Raw genomic sequence first — 12,870 nt, 5'->3', positions numbered from 1 at the left:
GTTTTCTTGCTCTTCTCACTTTTTATAGCTGCAACGCAGCCAAGTACCAACTGGCACCTGAAAGAAAATGCAAGAGATCACCACACAAGTAAATTTTCTAGCAAAGAGTTAATTGTGAGGAGAGGACAGGCCTTCACTGTCACCTTCAATGGAACAGGACAGCCCGAACAAAATTTAACATTCATCGCAGAAACAGGTATGGCTCCCAGCTTCTTTCACAGAAAGAGTAATGCTATCTTGTGACATTTTTTTGGCCTGATACGCAGTATAAGGTGGCAAGATAATTCCTCAGAGCCAACATGCTGGTTCACATAATAATGGAAGTGCTTGAGGTGTTTGTTGTACTACTCCTATCTCAGCTAGCAGTGATAGCTTCCTTCAGTTTCCAACATAAGGCACAAATTCATCAGAGGGGAGGGTTACATCCATTCTGAGTTTGTTGACAACTAAATCAGTATTTCAGCAAGCTGGGGGAAAAAATATATGTTGTTTATTTTCCTCAAAAGGTCCAAAACCCTCAAAGCTGGCTAAGACCCAGGCCACATTTGGTATCTCCAGCACAATGAGCACAGAGAGCTGGAGTGCAACTCTGCAGTCTACCAGTTCCAACTCTGTGAGCATCTCCATTTCCAGCCCACCTAATGCTGTCATTGGACGTTACAAACTGAGTGTTCAAACTACTTCAAGTGGCAGCTCCTCTCCAGCAATCCTTGGCACTTTTGTTTTGCTCTTTAACCCTTGGTCTTCAGGTAAGAACATGTTGGATTTCCCTAGAAAGAACTAAATTGCTTGTAGCTTCATTAATATTTGCAGCTTCTCCATTTGACCTATGCTTCTTTAATATGTGGGCTGAAGATTCACCACATAACGTGAGAATAGGGCTTATCAGTTTGTTAGGACCTTCTGGTACATAAAACCAGCTCTATATCATGTACTTACTAGAAAGCTTCTTGTCCTAAAAGATTAAGTTATGCTTTTGGCAGAGCTTTCCTACTTCTGCACAAGTTTAGAAGAATGTGTCTGGTCTCTGCAGAACCAAGAGAAGAGTCATATCTACCAGTTGCCATCTTCTCCCAGATTTGAAAGTGTTACACCTCTGTCTGCACTCAGACACTCCCCATCCTGAGTTTCATTTGTAACATGATCCATTTGTAACAGCAAGAACAGCAAAGGGTGGATATCTGCAAGCGTTCTTCCTGATGGAAAATGAGTGGTTGTACATTGTAATGGAGACTGTGGTTGTAGACTGTTTTGTTTTTTCAGGTGATGATGTGTTCATGCCTAACAAGGCTGAATGTGAGGAATATGTGCTAGAAGAGTTTGGCATCATTTTTGCGGGCAATAAAAATCATATCAACAGCTTTGGATGGAACTTTGGCCAGGTAAATGCGGTATTGAAGCACTAGACAGTGTTCTGTGCTCTGGTTTGCACATGAACTGGGTGGCAACGGCTTGTTTGCTTTTTCCAGTTCAGCACATACACCTCTGAAGAGCAGGATGCTGTGGTATTGAAATCAGAACTTGTGACAAGCCGTTATATTGATTAATATGAGGATTTGTAATTGCCTAGTCAGTGACATGACCTAGGACTCAGAGGAGCAGCCAGCAGAAACCTTAGTGTCTGCTAGGCAATAAAGTACTGTAGCAATGCTAAGTCTTAAGTCCACAGATTCCAAGTTTTGAAAAGCTCTTTGAGGTCTAACCTTCACAGTTTGCTCAGGCTGCCTTTTTATATGGTAACTCCTGGCTGAGCTGCAGCACTTCCTTAAGCAATTAAAAACAAAAAAATAAAAGTAAATGCTCACATGGCTCTATTTATCCTGATTATTAGTAATCTGTGCTTCCAGAACACTAACTTACTTCTCTATCTAACATAGTTTCAAGGAGATATTCTCAATATTTGCCTTTCCATGCTGGATCGAAGCTTAAACTATCGTCAGGATCCTGCCACAGATGTATCTCACCGGAACGACCCCAAATACCTGGGCCGTGTTCTCAGTGCAATGGTAAGCAACATGTTCAAAAAGTCCAAGCTACCAACTCACTGTTCTTTGTAGCAGAAAACTAAGTGAAAGTAAGTATATATAAGTTCTCAGAAATTTTAGGCCACTGACTGTATGCACCAAAAATGTGGGCCAAAGAAACACCTAGGTGGTCCTTTGATCTAAGCCTGCCAGATTTATGTCATCTGCAGTGTTTCTGACACTTACACTTTGATATCCAGTGGTCAAACTGAAATTATAAGACATGGGGTGGTATGTAAAAGGACCAGATCCTTGGAGGTCTTAAGTCCAACCTTCCATTTGAAGTGGAACTACAGTGGTGCTAGATCAGCTCAGCCATGGATTTCACAGCCTCTCTGGGTGCCTGGTCCAGAGCTGCACTACCCTCTTAGTGAGAAGTTTTTCTTTTATGTCAAACATGATTTTCCCAAGCTACAACTTCCCGCCACTGCCTCTTGTAATATAGCCTGCCAGCACAAAGAAAAGTTGTAATCTGACAATTTAGTGTGTTCCATTCAAGTACTTGTAAGCTGCTATTCCATTCTCTTTATCCCCTTCTTAACCAGAATGAACTAGCTGAGTGCTCTCAATATCTCCTTGTAGATTTTGTGCTCCAGGGCCCCTGACTCATGCCCTCCTTCAGTGTCTCAACATCCCCTTGAACTGAGAGACCCAAAAGTGGATAGAGGATTCCTGGCACAGCCTTGCTAGGGATAATGAAAGGGGGCTATGGCTTCCGTCAATCTCCTGGTCACACTTTTCCTAATGCAGCCCAGCTGCATGATATTCTTTGATGATGCCATTCAACCAAACAGTGGTAAAGTTGCCACCTCATGTCAGGAAGGTTCACTGAAAACTGGTGTTTGCCTTCTTGCCTGAAGCTACTGTATATTTGAGTAGCAGAAACAGTGATTAAATGCTCTTCATTTCTTGAGAGGACACATATTTAATTTCCTTAAAAAGATAAGCTGCCTTCTGAAAGATAGCTGCATGAAACAGTGGACTTTTGTCCACTTAAATGTCATTTGAGATTTTTCTCCTTCCTGCTCCCCGAATGCTACTCCATTTGTTGTAAACTCTTAATTTATCTCATCGTAATTTTAGTGACTATTTTTATAGGTGAATGCCAATGATGACCAAGGGGTGCTGCTAGGAAACTGGAGTGGAAATTATGAGGGTGGGAAAAATCCAAACAGCTGGACTGGAAGTGGTGAAATCCTGCAAAGCTGGAAGAAATCAGGATTCAAGCCTGTTAGATATGGACAATGTTGGGTTTTTGCAGCAGTATTGACTACAGGTATGTTTTATATCATGCACACAACTGACACTGCACAGATTCCATTAAAAGAAGCACTGATAATACTTCACGCATGAAAGCCTTTCAAGACACTAGTATGTTATATGAAACTTCATATTCCAGAAATACTGCTTCCTGACTGGCTTTCTATTCACTCTTTAGTGCTTAGATGTCTGGGGATTCCCACTCGTACAATTACAAACTTCAGTTCTGCCCATGATGCAGATGGAAATCTGCGTGTAGATGAGTTTTACGATGCTTCTGGAAATCATCTGGACAGGTCAGCTGACAGCATATGGTAAGGCTTTATGATATTTAATGGTAGGACCTGTCAATGCCTATGGAGTCTTCAGGTGCAGAATACAGATTCTAATGACAAATGCTTTGTCACCTTCTTAAAAATTGCTTTTAAAACAACTACAAACACTATGGATTAATTAAAAATACTGCAAGAAAATATGACAAAATTTTGCAATACTGCAAAATAATACAACAAAACTTGGTGTTCTTTTTTGGTTAAGCAGAATTGTGACATGAGTTACAACAGCTAACTGAAGCCAGAGCAGGCAAAGTTAACAGTTATGATGCCACAGATGACTGAAAATTTGTGATATTACACTGCAAATATCAAACAGTTGGACTTCACTTAGTTTGGAACTATTCTTCAAAACAAGTTCATGTTAAAACTGTAAAAGTTCAACAGAACCAGCTTCCCTGACTTTTTTATTTTTCAGTGACATCATTAACAGTGAAAATGATATAATTATTGCCACTACTGAGCATCAATGAAATTCAAACAAGCTTGTACTCAGCAAAGAATGGGTGCATTTTTTGCCTTTACTCCTCTGCTTGTTCTGGACCCATTCTAAATATAAGTGATAACTGCAGCATTGCGCTATAAGTAAACCAGCTAAAACTAAAGAAGTGCATGTGCTCAGAACTTTTAGAGAAAAACTGGCTCAAGACATTTTGTATAATTTTATAAATTTCCTTTCTGCCCTTGAACATTTATGTCTGTTCCACAATATTCAATTAATCCAGTTAGGATCAGAATGGAATCAGTCTCAGATAGGAGCCTATGCAAAGTAAGGCATTTAATACATTTAACTAAGATGTCTGATTAACAGATGTGAACCATTCCAACAGGAATTTAGACATACATACTAGTAGCTTACTTTGTTCATTTTTGCACATAGGAATTTCCATGTCTGGAATGAAAGCTGGTTTTCCCGCAGTGATTTGGGCCCCTCATACAGTGGATGGCAAGTTCTAGATGCAACTCCCCAAGAAGAAAGTGGAGGTACACAGATTTAATTTCAAGAATAATGGTGAAAAATTATAAAGTCAGTCATCTTCAGAGAGAAGGGGGGGAAAAAAAGAAAGTAAAACCACTGTAAAAAGTAATTCCTCATCCTGCTCAGAAAGAAAGTGGCAGAAAAGAATACTTTATCTGTTGTATTAGAAAAGCCTCAGATTATTTGTGGGTGCCAAGAAACAAACTAGACTTCTAGGAGCAGTCTTTTGCAGCAATTCCTATATTTCCAATGTAGGCATCCTGAGTTACTGAAATCAAGGGATAATATAAAATAAATCAAGTGTCACTTCAGCATAAACACAAAATACACTGATGATTGGCCTGCTGTGAGGGTCTATATGGATGAAAGGGCTAGAATTGGACAACAGCACTAAGCAATTCAGGAGTCATTGATAGATAACTGTCTAGTAATCTGCTTACTGTCAGAGAGTTGATTAGGTCAACTTTTTTTTTTGATGCCATAGGAATCTATCAGTGTGGTCCTGCCTCACGGAATGCCATCAAAGAAGGAGATGTGGATCTGGACTATGACTGCCCATTCGTATTTGCAGAAGTGAATGCTGACTGTATGTACTGGAATTATGAGGCCACAACTGGAAAGAAAACATTAATGTTCTCTAAGTCTACTGTAATTGGCCAATCCATCAGCACAAAGGCAGTTGGTAGAGATGATCGTGTGGATGTCACAACTGATTATAAATATGAAGAAGGTAAATAAAAACACTGGTTCTTCTGGTTACGTAGCTACTTCATCCCCAAACACATATAATCTTGAGGCTAGGAGTCTCTTAGTGGGCAATTTTGGGCAACTATAAAGGTAGGAGCAAAGTTTATACTCAGTTTATTAAGTTCTACCAGAAAACGAAGAGAAGATAAAGAATAAAAAAATACTGCCTTGCCCTTTCTGATATGGAGTTGCTTTGTGGGACCTAAGTAAAGGAAGTCCAAGTATCCCTGAGCAGAACATTCGCTGTTCCACCTACCTATTGCTAATGTTTACTGACTGCCTCTGCTTTGTGAAAATTAGTCTACAGCCCAGTTATTTGACACCAGAATGAAAGGCCTCTTAAAGAAACCTAAACTAAATCAGCACTTAGTCCAGGAAAAGCAACTCTTTCAAAGGGTCAAAGAGCAGGTCAAACCTCGCTGCCACAGTGAGTAAATAGTGTGAGGGTGGGCAAGAGGCTGGCAGGGGTCCCAGCCAAGACAGTGGACCCAAACTGACCAAAGGGATAGTCCATGCCAGTGCTCAGCAATAGCAGCTCAGCAAGAGGTGGAGGAAATGGGGAGAGAAGAGTGGGGGCCTTTGTGGTTATGGCATTTGTATTCCCAAGCAACCATCCTATGTGTTGAAGCCCTGCTTTCCAGGAAGTGGCTGAACATCTGCCTTCTGTAGCGTGGAGTGGATGTGGAGTACTGAAAATATTCTTCTTTTTGCTTTGCTCATGTGCAGTTTTTGCTTTCCCTGTTGAATTGTCATTATCTTGATTTATGAGCCTTCTCACCTTCCTTTGTTTTCTCCCCATCCTGCAGCAATGGGAAGTGAGAGAGGCTTGAGATGTTTGGCTGCTGGCCACATCAACCCACCACATGGTGCTATCAGCCTTCCCTTATATCAGGGCCTTTTCTCTATTAGCAAGTTAATAGTACATTTCTAAGTATTACAACCATATAAAGGGAGAGAAATGGGAAGAGTGAGCAACTTTTGACTTAAGATTTTGTGTTACCGAAAAAAAAAGCTATTAGAGGGGCAGTGATATTACTAATGTCAGTACCAGAAAATCAAGTGTGGCTGTAGAAAACAGAGGCTCTGTTCATCTGCAAGTACAGATGCGACATTCTGCTGGCTTGTCTCTAGCAGTCATGTAAAATAAGAGATGCATGTTAACCACTATGAATAAATTTCATGGTTGTCTCTGACAGGCTCTACAAAAGAAAGAGATATTTTTAAAAAGGCCCGTAAGAAGCTGGGACTTGAGGATAAATTTGATCCTACAGCACCAACGCCACAGGAAATCGATCAAAAGCCTGACATCTCAGGGAGGTTCAAGGTGGCTGGACCTTTAGAAGTTGGCAAAGACCTCAGTCTAATTCTGGTTCTTGAAAACTTACAGTCTGATGCTAAGACTGTTCATGTAAATATGACTGCTTGGAGCACTGTGTACACTAGAAGACCAGTTCATGAGATCAGGAAGGACTCTATATCTGCCACTCTGCCTCCTAAGGAAGGTAATTTTTCAAATCACTCTTAATTGTAGTTGTAAAATTATTTTATCAGTAAATGGGCATTAGAAGCTGGTCAAATCCAGGGAAAAAACTCTAACAAATTGCAATCTTAAATTTCTATGCGGAAAAGGCTGAAAAAAAATCGTGTCACACTTGTAACCATTGAAAAGGCATGTTTCACACCACCATTTCCTTACGTAGTATTCACATTTTGAAAAACGTATCTAAAAAAAAGGAAAAGAATATGGCGAGTAAACATGAGGTTTCATTTAACAACGTTTGCATAAAGAAAATAAGGGCAACATAAGAGCGTAAAATCAACTCCAACTAAATGTGTTCTGGTCAATTATGAGGGGCCCTACTGAAAGGTAACAGGACATGGCAAACAGCAGAAACAAGAATCTTATCCATCAGCACATTAGAGAATGGAATTAAAGTGTGAGTAACAGAAACAGCTGAAACAGCCTACTAAGGTCCACAGAAAAGAAAGTTTCTATTGAAAAACTGTTGAGGAGTAAAGGACCTCAGATTTTTATTTTTATTTTTTTTTCAGATGCAGTTTGATAACCTTTTGGAAGAAATTCTCTACTTAGATATGAATATTGTTGAAAGATGACATTAAGTTACTGATAGGAGCTTGAGATTAACAGATATATCAGCATCCCTAAAGTGAGCTGAAAGATCACAGAATTGGAACTGATAGTATATTGTATTAATCTTAGGCTTAGGCTTTGAGTCACTATTGAGAAGCAGAAATAATATTTCATTTCTTTAATATGTAATTTGATTTCTGAAGTTGGGATCTATCAGCTTCCTCTAAAGCATTAGGAATTGGACCCTCTGTGAAGACAAAGTTTATACGCCTAATGGCACTGACATCATGCAGGCACCTCGTGTCTTGTACTCACATAGGCTGTGTTAAACCAGTAGCTGAATTTACAGTCAGCACAGAGGGTTTTTCCCAGATCTGATGGCAGGGACCATTGAAAGAGATTTTTTTTCCCCTCTTCTGGAGGTATGCTCTGTTTGCTAGGATTTGTAGTTAAATCTGTTTGCTACTGCATGAATCTAAGAAATTCACCCTGCGCCCATTTTCTTGCTTACATTTGTGGACTTTGCGTTGGTGACTTGTGATCTTTTCTGGTGTTTTTCATTTGCTGTCTACTGCTGGAAAGTACTTTGTGGCTTACAGTGTTTACACACAGCACAGCTACTCCACTTTTTTTCTGAACTTGATGTTTATTGTACGAATAGCCAATAATGTGGAAATGGCCTGGATTCAGAGACAGAGGAGACCCCTTCCCATCCAGTATTCCTTGATTTGAACTACAGCATGGAAACTACCAGAAAAACACATTATAACAAAAAGTGACTAGGGAAGACAAAAGAAACGTAAAGATGTCATTCACCTCAGTGTATCACGAGCAAGTAGAACTGATGAGGCCTATCAGATAATGTGCTATAACAAATGGAGTGCACTGGTAAACTCCTTAAACTTCAGCTGTCTTATCTTTCAGAGCAACTAAGAGGAAGACAAGCCAGTCAATCTGGTAGTAGGGAATGGAGGAGGGATAACATTACATTGAAAAAAAACAACACTCAGTCTCCATAGCAAACAGATAGATTTGCATTAATTGAATTTGGCAGTGATGGCTGAAGGCCCTCCTAGTCCCAGACACATCATAAAAGGAACATACTAATTTTAGGTATGAAACTCTGTGGGCTTATAAAAGTGTGTATCAATTTCTTTCTTTTTTTTTTCCTTTTTCTTCCAGAAATACAACTTCCCATTAAGATATTGTATACTGAATATCAACAGCAGTTAACTACAGACAACACGATCCAGGTAACAGCTTTATGTCATGTAGAAGGTGGGATTCAAGTGCTAGTGCAAAGAGACATCACCCTCGACAATCCTGCCATCGACTTACAGGTAAATTGCTGTCCCTTTGCTCTAATCACAGTGTCAGAGAAAAGGGAAAATGAGCTCTTATAAGCACTTTCTTCACCAAAAATATTCTGCTCATATTCTGCCATGGCCCATCATAGCATCTCGTAACACCTCCTCTTCCAATGACTGAGAAGGCTTGGACAGAAAAGAATACTGAGAACCTGGCCTCTCAAGCATTTTATTTGCACAGGTACTTGGTGAAGCAAAAGTGAATAAAGAAGTGGATGTGGAAGTGATATTTACCAATCCTATTGATATGGAACTGATGAACTGTGTGCTGCAGGTAGAAGGCAATGACCTGCTCAGAGGAATCCTTGAGATAGAGTAAGTACAAGAAATGCCTTCTTCCTGCTATTTAAGATACATGAGCAAGAATGTAGGCATGGATGACTTGGAACTGAACAGTGGGATGAGACAGCACTTTCTTCTTGCTAGGAGGCCAGTCAATGTAACATCTCATAATGAAGTACACAACTTAGCACCATCATATCCAAGCTAGGCTTTGCCTGCATAGTTTGAGAAGTCAAATAATTGCTGTTGTAATTGGACAGAACTTGTTTCCCTGCCTTTCTAGCAGGACTCACGGTTTCAGAAAAAAATACATTCTTACTCATGCAGTAAATTTTGCTGTCTATGCTACTATAGGCCAGATGGGTTGAACCTTCGTGTTCTGATTATAGGAACAACAATAGGATATGTGACTGTTTCTGTCCATACTATACGCAAATTATAGCATATATTAACCAAGGAGGTTTTTTTCCCCTTCACTTTATTAAATGGACTGCAAGTGCTAATCTGGTGTTCAGCCTTCTAAACAATTTGTGCTACATCAAACAGATAGACCTACACATATAAAACAGATGCACAAGTGTACAAAAATGAACACAGATAGTTTCGACACAGGTTGTGATCTCAAAGGGTGGTACTAAAAAGGGCAACCCCAGGTATACTTCATGTGTAGCTATTCCAGAGAGAATAAATCACAACTATAAGGAGGATAGCTTTTAAAGAACAGACTAAACCACGACCAGCAGCTATCCCTTAGATGATTGAATTTACCTTACTAAAGTATGGAACTTGAGCACAGCTGAAATCCATAAGGCAAGCAGAAAGAGAATAGGGAAAATGGTGAATATTGCAATTAAAGTTTGGGTTGGGTTTTAATAAAAAAATAAAAAAATCCAAACCAAGAACTAAACTACAGGAACACTGATTTTCAAGCTGTCCTTTCAGAACTCTACAAAATAATTATGTTAGGCTATTAATAAACAAAGTCAAGAAACTATTAGATGGTGTTGCGATAGTGAATGAGAGGACTGGAGTAAAATAGGTTTCTTTTACTATAGATCCCAGGTTCCTATTCTTATGCTTTGAGGATTTTGTATCTTGGGTTTTTTTTCCTTCAGTATTTCACAACTGAAACAGAATTTTTCAGACTGTCCCCCACTTTGTACATATACAAAATTGCACACACATTTTTACATATGCTAGCAAAGGCAGTTATTTTTAAAAAATACCTGGGATGAACTGAATTTTAACTCAATACCCACACATATAAACACAAACACACAGAGCAACTTAACATTGTCATTTGTGCTTGAGCAACTAGTAATGGTCTGCCCCATAATTCATAAGCTGTCCTGAGGGAATTTAGCAACCTCATGTTGCCTTATCACATAGAACTTTATCCTCAGGCAAGACAAGACAATATGACAGTGTAAGGCTGCTTGGAAAAACCATAAACATGAGTTTCCAAGAATTATAAAATATACTGGTTTAAAACATCTCAATTTTCATTCAGAATTTCCTGCCATGTAAGCACTGAGGTTTTCTTGATGCTATAATCTATCCTAATTCAGGAGTCTCTATTAACATTCTTAATAGTGTAAGATTATTTTTTTTTAATAATTCAGTGATGTGTTTTACATCCTCTGTTCTGCATGAAGCTTTATCTCATATGATACTAATATGTCCACCTTTGTGTGCTTATCTTGGTCACCGCACCATGTATTCATGAGAGACCTTAATGCATGGGTTTGAGTATTTAAATACATATCAAATAACCAAGTCCTGTATGGCCTTTTCATGGTCATCCTACACTGAACTCATAGGAGTTACTTAAGATGGGAGATAGTTAAGAAAGTCAAGATGATGCATAAGCCTGTTTACAGCTTATATGTTTCCTTTTTTTTTCTCTTTCTCCTACTTTTAGTGTACCGCCAGTGAAAGCCAATGAGAAATCCAGTACAAAGTTTAAACTCACCCCTTTTGAGACGGGTCGCAAACATCTACTTGTTAATTTCTCCTGTGACAAATTTGCAGATATCAAGACCTTTAAGATGGTGAATGTGATTGACTAACATGAAGATATACAATTAATGGTGTGTGTATAAACTGAACAAAATGTCACAGGAAATCTTGTATAAGAAAATAATGAGAAAATTAGCAAAACAAAGTCCTTGCTTCCTGTGATAAGGAGTTATGAACATCAGATCACCAAATTTTTACATTGTAATTTTAAATAAACTGAGGAACAGTTGATTCTTCATTTACCGCTCTGAGTGTCCATGTTGATAAGAAGAGCATCTTACCTTCTATTCAGAGACTGTTAGTTTGACATTTGTCTGTTTTTCTTTGGAAATAATTTTTTTGTATCTGCAGAAACATTCATAAACTCATTTTTACACATTCAAAGCTTTATATGGTGGACTTTCAAAGCAGTGTTTCACCTTACTGCAACTGTGATACTAGAAGGCAGCCAGGAGTTGTTCCTGGAAAAAAAGGAAATTTTTCCTTTTTTGATAAATTACAGTAACCAAATGAAGCATAGGAAATGTTCAAAAAGAATCCATGTGGTGCCCAATTTGAGAGCCATTTGACAAACACGGAGATAATTGCTTGGCTCAACACACATGGTATTTTGCGTGCTGCTATTTTGCACTTGCTGAAAGTCGTCTTTGGGAATGAAAGGGAGGGTAATCTTAAATTTTAACTTGAGAAGAATTAGAAATTCTTCACCATAGCTTGTGCATCAGGAAGTTATCTTTCAGAATTCAGGTTTAGTAAAGCTTACTTAAACCCTTTATGGGAGGATAGCATTTAAGGCCAAAAGCTGGGTTCCAAGAACAAGTGAACTAGGTGCAGGCCAGTGAGTGACTTGGTTTATGGCCAATAATTGTGCACCAGTTAAGTCAATCTCTGACTGAAGATGATCTCTGTAGATGAACTGAATGGAAAGTCAAGCTAATGCTCTATTGCACTTTGGACTGCTGGACCAGGAAGCCAGTAAGGTCTTAAAAAGTGCCTCGAGGCAGCATTTGCCCCCAACTCCACCACATAGCAGAAAGTACCTGTGACATGCCAGAGGGACTCCTCACTGTTACCTGAGCAGCCCCAGTTCTGACTGACTATATACTCTTTTTGTGTGCCTGCTTGGACATACTCACAGAAGGGACTCCACAACATTCGTGGAAGTTATACTGATCTCTTTCTAGTGAAGAGTAGTAACAATGCAAGTGCCTTGTTACCCTAAGGATATGATAGTGCAATACTTGAACGATAGACAAAAATTATTCAGGAGATGAATGAAATAAAAGAATATGTTTTTCTCTGAAAGTTAGCAAACTGCACTGTAATGTCAAGGGAAAAAGGAGGAACAAAATACTTTGAACCATTTTGGATGACAGGTGGGTGGAATTGAGCTGGGAAAAACACTTGCGACAGTGTTAAGTCATTAGTCACTTAGGAACCATGACCACTGCATTCCAAAGGGATTACAAAAGCAGCTGCTGATGCTTTACTGTGGTGAAGGTGTGGACTGGCAGGTGCCAGTTTGGGATGTAGGCCAGTCCAAGAGAGAGGTTCTGGTGGCTTGGTGAGCACAGCTGTGGGTGTGTCACACAGAGGTAAAGGTGGTGGTTGCAGCTAAGACAGAAAAAGTGTTTGGAGATGTAATTACTTATGTGAGTAGCAAGGAAGAAGAAAGGAAATCGTCATATTCCAGTGGGAGCAATGTGTAACATCTGAAGCAATCACTGTAAGTACTGAGCACCTGAACTTAAGAACTGGTCGATGCGGT

The 12,870-nt window shown here is 39.3% G+C and overlaps 1 protein-coding gene across 1 annotated transcript; it reads left to right on the top strand.

Moving 5' to 3' along the window:
• Positions 1 to 9: 9 nt before the first annotated feature.
• Positions 10 to 11,152, top strand: LOC308226295 (protein-glutamine gamma-glutamyltransferase E-like; the record flags this gene model as incomplete). Its single annotated transcript, XM_080627922.1, has 12 exons — positions 10 to 196; positions 507 to 749; positions 1,264 to 1,382; positions 1,878 to 2,006; positions 3,123 to 3,300; positions 3,463 to 3,598; positions 4,497 to 4,600; positions 5,080 to 5,325; positions 6,539 to 6,844; positions 8,617 to 8,774; positions 8,983 to 9,116; positions 11,005 to 11,152. Coding segments are annotated over 12 exons (2,088 nt in total), but the record flags the coding sequence as incomplete, so codon positions are not given.
• Positions 11,153 to 12,870: the final 1,718 nt, after the last annotated feature.

Source organism: Psittacula echo (assembly GCF_963264785.1).
Source record: "Psittacula echo genome assembly, chromosome: 12".
In the NCBI taxonomy this organism is placed as follows: Eukaryota; Metazoa; Chordata; class Aves; order Psittaciformes; family Psittacidae; genus Psittacula; species Psittacula echo.
Note: the sequence above shows the minus strand (reverse complement) of the source record. Positions and strands in the feature narration are given on the sequence as shown.